We start from the raw sequence: 7,500 nt of genomic DNA on the forward strand, positions 1-7,500 counted from the left end.
ATATATATATATATATATATATATATATATATATATGCGTATTCAAGTGTATGTGCATATTTGATTGTATAAATACAATTTCGTGCTTAAATGAATAAAATATTAATGATACGTTCATTTGGCATTTTGTTAAAATACAGTATCCTTAAGGATACACAAAAAGACAAAGCAATGCATTTAAGATCGGGCACGGGGCGCGGACGCGACCGCAGAGCTGTTGCGTTGCCTCGGACCCAGGTGGACGGCCGGCCTTCCGAGTTGCGGCTGCGCGATGTCTGGTTCCTTTACGGATTATAGTTAACTACTGTCATAGTAGCTCAGGCACTGCTCTGTGTACATTTAAGTAATGCTTACAGTGACAACTTAGGTTCACTGCTACACAATGCTATGCTTTATTATAATGACACGTCTCACTGCTCTACACTTCTCCTATGTTCCTTAACACTTTTCTTCAGAACTTATCTCCATCTCTGCCTTCCCACTTACATTTTTTTTTCTTGAATATATCTATCGATCATTCACTGTCTTCATATCTTTACTTCCATTTCCCTGCCTCTTTCTCACTCCCTTCTTATCTTTACTCTTTTGTTCTCTCTCTCTCTCTCTCTCTCTCTCTCTCTCTCTCTCTCTCTCTCTCTCTCTCTCTTCTCTCTCTCTCTCTCTCTCTCTCTCTCTCTCTCTCTCTCTTTTCCTCTCTCTCTTCTCTCCCTCTCTCTCTCTCTCTCTCTCTCTCTCTCTCTCTCTCTCTCTCTCTCTCTCTCTCTCTCTCTCTCTCTCTCTCTCTCTCTCTCTCTCTCTCTCTCTCTCTCTCCCTCTCCCTCTCTCTTACTCTTTCTCTCTTTTTCTCTTTCTGTTTATTTTTCTCTCTCTCCTCCTTCGCTCTCCTGTTCTCATTATGTTATTTCTCCATTCTCCAACCTAGTTCCTCCTATATTGTTTCACTTCACATCACACTCGTATTTGACTGATCGTAGTATGGTAGATGTATGTATACATAGATTTTTTTTTGTTTTTCATTTTGCTACAGTAGGTGGCACTAACACTTTCTCCGTAGTCTGCCGAGTAGTCCTATACTAGTCTGTGTTTTATCAATCATACTTATGTAGAGTAGCGCCTAATAATCTGTTTAGCACAGTGCTCGGTACAATCCTGCATATATACCCTCAGCTTCCAGCCATTTTTTACTGTATATATTTTATATATTGTAAACTTTGTATATAATGTACTATGTCCCCACCCCCACCCCTCCCACAAAGTACTGCACTGTACTTTAACTATTTGATCCCATTTGTGTAGAAGTATCCATTTTTTACTTATTGTCGGAAAAATCACCATCCCTATATTATTAGCATGTTAGACCCCCTCCGATGTTTGGTATCTCACAAGTTGACATGAAATCGTGGGACTCCATCGTACACACTGTTAGATGGTAGACGATGAATATGTTGGACAACTATTTGCGTTGTGGAGGGATTGCCACGTGAAATGGCGCTGGAAACAATATGTTAAATTGCTCCGCTGGCGTTTATGTATTAGATTATGCGATAAACAATTTGATGTTAAACTGGGTATTAACATATTAAACTGCAACATGATAATGTGTATATTAAACTCCAACGCAAATTGTTTGTTTAAACTCATTGCAATTATTATTAATAAACTAAAATACCTTTTTTTTTACCAAATGGTATGTTAGACAGTATTGTATACATATTTTCTATCCACATACTTAACATTTGTTGGTGTTGTTAATATTGCAAATGATCTAATATTAACACCAACTGGAAGCTGCGACCTGACATTACATCATCATTCTCCAGTTTTTTTTTTTTTTTAACTTCCTAGGGTCATCTGGCGTTCAAGTTCCTCTTCTCCCCCCTTCTCGCCTTCCCTCCCCTCTCGCCCTCCCTCCCCTCTCGCCCTCCCTTCCCTCTCGCCCTCCCTCCCCTCTCGCCCTCCCTCCCCTCTCGCCCTCCCTTCCCTCTCGTCCTCCCTCCCCTCTCGCCCTCCCTCCCCTCTCGCCCTCCCTCCCCTCTCGCCCTCCTTTCCCTCTCGCCCTCCTTTCCCTCTCGCCCTCCTTCCCCTCTCGCCCTCCCTTCCCTCTCGCCCTCCTTCCCCTCTCGCCCTCCCTTCCCTCTCGCCCTCCCTTCCCTCTCGCCTTCCCTCCCCTCTCGCCTCCCTCCCTCTCGCCCTCCCTCCCCTCTCGCCCTCCCTCCCCTCTCGCCCCCTCGCTTCCCAATTAGAGGTCGACTCCTGTCCCCTCCCTCTCTTTCATTATTCTTATCCCGACCTTACTTTTAACTTTTATTTAGGGGTCACGTCGGGGCTTATATTTACTTGCCTCCCTTCCCTTGCCGTCACCTGCTTTTCTCGACTCATCTCCCCTTCTCCGTCTTCATTGCAGGTTGCCTTGTGCCCTCTGAATTCACTCCTGTTGTTAGGGTTACCTTTACCCCCTTATGCCCCTGCTAATGCTCCCCTGCCATATCTGCTCTCAGCACCCTAGTATTATCCTAGTTTACCCTTCGCCTCGTTATGACGTTATCTGGACTTACCACGCCTCTTTCCCTCTTCCGCCCCGCCCCATCCACGGTTTACTTCGGAGCCCCTGATTTTATCTCTGTTTTATTTAAGAATATTTTCCCTTCTCCCTTCCTCTCTTATCCTTTCATTCATTTTCCCCTTCCTTCCCTCGTTTTCTCTTTTTTCCCCTCTTTTTATCTTCCCCTCTCTTCCTTCTCGTTCCCTCCCATTCTCTCCCCCCCCCCCTCGTTTTCCCCTTCCCCCCTTCATTTACTTCCCTCCTTTCCTCTCTCTCCCCTCCTCCCACCTCGCCCCCTACCCCTCCCTCCAGCTCCTCCCCCATCCTCCCTTTCCAATCACATTTTTTTCTGCCTTTGATGCGCCTGGAGTTATCCGAAGGTAACCCTGCGTACTCCATACTCTTTCAGTTGAGAAGTCCAGTAAAGGAGTTGATGTTCCCGAAAGACGGGGGAGGGATCCTCAACTTCATCGCCATTCATCAAGTGCCCCTTTCCCTTCCATTAGCCATCCCTCCCTCTCAACACCACACGCATACGTACAGAACACACATAAGCACACACACACGCGAACACAAGAACCCCAAGATCACCAGACTGCTTCTCTTTCGCCTGCGTTGCCGCCGACTCACGGCCTAAGCTTTAAATAAAGAACAAAATACAATTGATCTTCCTCCGCAGGGACGGAAGCGGCCGCCCCCTCGTCGGCCCGTGGGTAAACCTCCGGAGAACCGGCCCGCCCGCGCCCTCTTCTGCCTGGGCCTCAAGAATCCGCTTAGGAAGATCTGCATAGACGTCGTAGAATGGAAGTATCCTTTTAAGGGCCTAGGTGGTGGTCGCCACGGGTTTGTGTGAGTGTGTGTGTGTGTGTGTGTGTGTGTGTGTGTGTGTGTGTGTGTGTGTGTGTGTGTGTGTGTGTGTGTGTGTGTGTGTGTGTGTGTGTGTGTTATATATGCTTGTGTATAATATCTTTAACATGTTTTGTTTTCTACATGAAACCTTAGATTTCTCCAAGCACTTGTTTTTGTATGATGGAATGCTCCTATTGTTGCAAACAAGTTTTCTTTTGACAGGTTTGAAACACCCAATGTATGAAATATAGATATTCGTACAAGTGTTTCAGGAAGCGCTCCAGCCATGTACATTCTGCGCTACAACATTTATGATATTCTGTTTGTCATCGTCTGTTTGGAGGAGACGGATAATTGCCGGGTATTACACACATTGGTTTATCGTCTATAATTATTATGCATGCTGTGTTGTGAAATTAAGGATGCTTATTTTCGCGATAGGTCATGTCAAGATAAAGGTATGATAGTGAGTTTGTCTTTCTTTGTTTTTATTACAAAATTCTATGAATGACAAAATGGCAAAAATCGCTATACATAAAATAGGTTTACTGAAGGATCAACTCCAGGAGCATATGGATCAGAAGCAACATTCGTATTTATATATTTAATTTTTTTTGAAGATATTTGCTTTGTTTCCTAATAGATAAATATAAGATATGAATTGGTTGAATATTGTTATTGGCAATGCTGGGCTATTGGGTGTTTAGTTAATGGCAGAATACTTCAATATTTTCAGCAATTTTATTATGGTTAATGAGTTTCCCTTTATATTTTTCATTTTGCAAATAATATTTAGTTTTGCATGCTTGTGTCTGTCCGTCAGACCGGGTATCACTGCATGCAATACAAATGTGGATTTTTAATCTAACATTATGAAAAATATATCGCACTGACGAATAATACAAAAAGAAAAAAAAGGGAAAAGCAGCACACTTGATGCAACACGCGAGGTCCCGACGACACGCAAGGCGGACGTGCAATCAAGTACAGTGAAGCCAAGGACAGTGACACACTTGGATCAGCGACGCGTTCGAACACAGCATTTCGAAGCAGCGTCGAGAAAGGTTGAGCACTTTTCTTCACATCATTGAATTATGTTAAGGAATTCGAGGATATGTTCTTTATTCTTTTATTTCTGTTTATATATCTGTATGCTTATAATACTTTATTTCTTTCTTTCAATGTTGTGTTAATTATAATGGCACCGTGGCTTCTTCCAAAGTACGCACAGTTGGAACACTTTCAATGCAGTGTCCAGAACTAGGCCGCACGTTCAATCGATGGCAAAGTAGGGCAGACTTTTGATGTCCTGCAAGATGCCGGGCTCATTTTTCACGCAATACAAGGAAAGAGGTAAGTTTATTGCTGCCTCACCTGGTCGGGGCAACACACACAGCCAGGCAGTACTTGGCATACGACTTGGAGATCGTGAAATACATTGCTCAGAAACGTGTGTGTGTGTGTGTGTGTGTGTGTGTGTGTGTGTGTGTGTGTGTGTGTGTGTGTGTGTGTGTGTGTGTGTGTGTGTGTGCGGGTGTGCGTGTGTGTGCGTGTGTGCGTGTGTGTGTGTGTGTGTGTGTGTGTGTGTGTGTGTGTGTGTGTGTGTGTGTGTGCGTGCGCGCGCGCGCGCCTATGCCTGTGCCTGTTTGTGGGCAATTGGTCGGGGCAACACACACAGCCAGGCAGTACTTGGCATACGACTTGGAGATCGTGAAATACATTGCTCAGAAACGTGTGTGTGTGTGTGTGTGTGTGTGTGTGTGTGTGTGTGTGTGTGTGCGGGTGTGCGTGTGCGTGCGTGTGTGCGTGCGTGTGTGTGTGTGTGTGTGTGTGTGTGTGTGTGTGTGTGTGTGTGTGTGTGTGTGTGTGTGTGTGTGTGTGTGTGTGTGTGTGTGTGTGTGTGTGCGTGCGCGCGCGCGCGCCTATGCCTGTGCCTGTTTGTGGCCAATTGGAGAGAAAGAACAAAAATATGAAAAAAGAGAGAAGGTTTTGTGCAGGGCTGGTGAGAAATCGTAGGGATTAGGCAGATGTGTCTAACAAAAACGCAAGGATCAAACTAGTTAAGCTTAATCCACACTTCATAAAATATCCAAATGCATACCACGAAAAAATGCTAGAGCACGCTTTTCTATTCCATTCCCCTTTCTGTCACACGGAACCAAGTCGTATTTGGTGTGGCCAAGACACACCGTCAAAGCACCCATCATTTCATCACGCAAAGAAAGCACATCACAGTAGTAAGCAGGCACAAATACATAATTTTCACATCATCTCCAAACTCGGAACGCTTCAGTTCTGACACAGAGCGCGGCATAATTTCTGTGCAACACAAGAAAAACTTTATTGCAACACAGAATCAGGACATATTTTAATGCGACACACGGAACCAGGACGCACATTACAATGCAACACACTTGGTGCAGCACTCAGGGCTGCGGCACTCTTGGTTGCAACAAACAGTAGTAAATAACTAGGGCGCTCCTAATGGCCGTCACACAATGCAGGGAAGTGTAAATGTTTTTTTTAACTTTCAGCCTGTTTACCTACCAGGATTATTCCTGTTCTTTTTACCAACGTGGCTAGAATGACAGCCTACGACGTTTAGGATAGAGGAAGTTTGCGCCGGCCTGTAATAAAAAAAAAGTTTTTTGTTATGTCTGCATTTACGTTTTTTTTTTTTCTGTGTAGACGCCATGCCCCGAGCTCTTGCTTTGGTGTTCATTATTTGCATTCGAATAAGCAATGAAATTCTGATGTCGCTTTGTATGGTAAGGGAATTTCCGCTGTCTGTATCTCACTGTGTGTGTGGGTTTGTGTTTCTACTTTCTTCAGATCATGTTACTCCAGACGTTTGAATGCTTAGTAGGGCGGAAGGAAATGGGAATGGTGGAGAGAGGAAACAACCAGAGAGAAAGATAAGAGGAAAAGACATTCAGACGGAAAGACAAACATGTAGGCAGACAGAAAGAGGCAAGGATTGCGTGGGTGGGTGCCTTGTGTGTGTGTGTGTGTGTGTGTGTGTGTGTGTGTGTGTGTGTGTGTGTGTGTGTGTACAGCTTGCTTATGCGTGTTTACAAACAGTATCTTCCCCCTTATGTGAGTCTGCATAGGCTCCCATGCATGAACAAGTTTCACGTGTCCGTTTATGTGTTCGGAGAAAGAGAGGAGGCGCGAGTGGAGTGTGCCCTGAGGCGAATATCAGCGCTGTGGTGAAGAGTGGCTACCTTAACAGCTGATGGTAACCATAGCAACCATGTGAATCTGTGAGCCGCATCAGAAATTCTCCCTTATTCTCTCTTTCTCAATCGCGATTTTATCTCACTCGCAATCTCTCTCTCTCTCTCTCTCTCTCTCTCTCTCTCTCTCTCTCTCTCTCTCTCTCTCTCTCTCTCTCTCTCTCTCTCTCTCTCTCTCTCTCACTTTCTCGCTCTCTTTCTCGCTCTCTTTCTCGCTCTCTCTCCCTCCCTCTCTCTCCCTCCCTCTCTCTCCCTCTCCCTCCCTCCCTCCCTCCCTCCCTCCCTCTCTCCCTCCCTCTCTCCCTCCCTCTCTCCCTCTCTCTCTCCCTCCCTCTCTCCCTCTATCCCTCCCTCTCTCCCTCTATCCCTCTCTCCCTCTCTCTCCTTTTCTCTCCTTCTCTCTCCCTCCCTCTCTCTCCTTCTCTCTCCCTTCTCTCTCTCTCTCTCTCTCTCTCTCTCTCTCTCTCTCTCTCTCTCTCTCTCTCTCTCTCTCTCTCTCTCTCTCTCTCTCTCTCTCTCTTCTCTCTCTTTTTTTTTTCTCTCTCTCTCTCTCTCCCCCTTCTCTGTCTCTCTTCAATTGCCTCTTCCTTAAGGTACATTATACTACTTTTCCCGCCCCCTGGTCCCCTTCCCACCCTTCCACACCCTTCCCACCCCACCCCACCTTCCGCCCACACAACATTCATTATCGCAATTCCTTTATTGGCCTTATATCTTTTACCATACAATGATATAGACACGCACGAAGGGAAGCTCAAGGGGCGTGTCATAAATTCCCGCTAATGACAGAACCTTAACTCACGGCGGCTTCCCTCCCTCCCTCCCTCCCGGCCCGTCCCTCCCTGCTCTCGTTCCATCTCTACGGCCCGCGCG

The 7,500-nt window shown here is 45.7% G+C and overlaps 1 protein-coding gene across 1 annotated transcript in view; it reads left to right on the forward strand.

Annotated features, from left to right (window-relative positions):
• The window catches only part of LOC125047320 (muscle calcium channel subunit alpha-1-like), a 235,092-nt gene that overhangs the window by 206,555 nt on the left and 21,037 nt on the right, over positions 1-7,500 (forward strand). Inside the window, exon 4 of the mRNA XM_047645574.1 lies at positions 3,222-3,349. Coding sequence (XP_047501530.1) covers positions 3,222-3,349 — 128 coding nt within the window. The remainder of the gene's footprint in view (positions 1-3,221; positions 3,350-7,500) is intronic.

Source organism: Penaeus chinensis, chromosome 40, assembly GCF_019202785.1.
Source record: "Penaeus chinensis breed Huanghai No. 1 chromosome 40, ASM1920278v2, whole genome shotgun sequence".
NCBI lineage: Eukaryota > Metazoa > Arthropoda > Malacostraca > Decapoda > Penaeidae > Penaeus > Penaeus chinensis.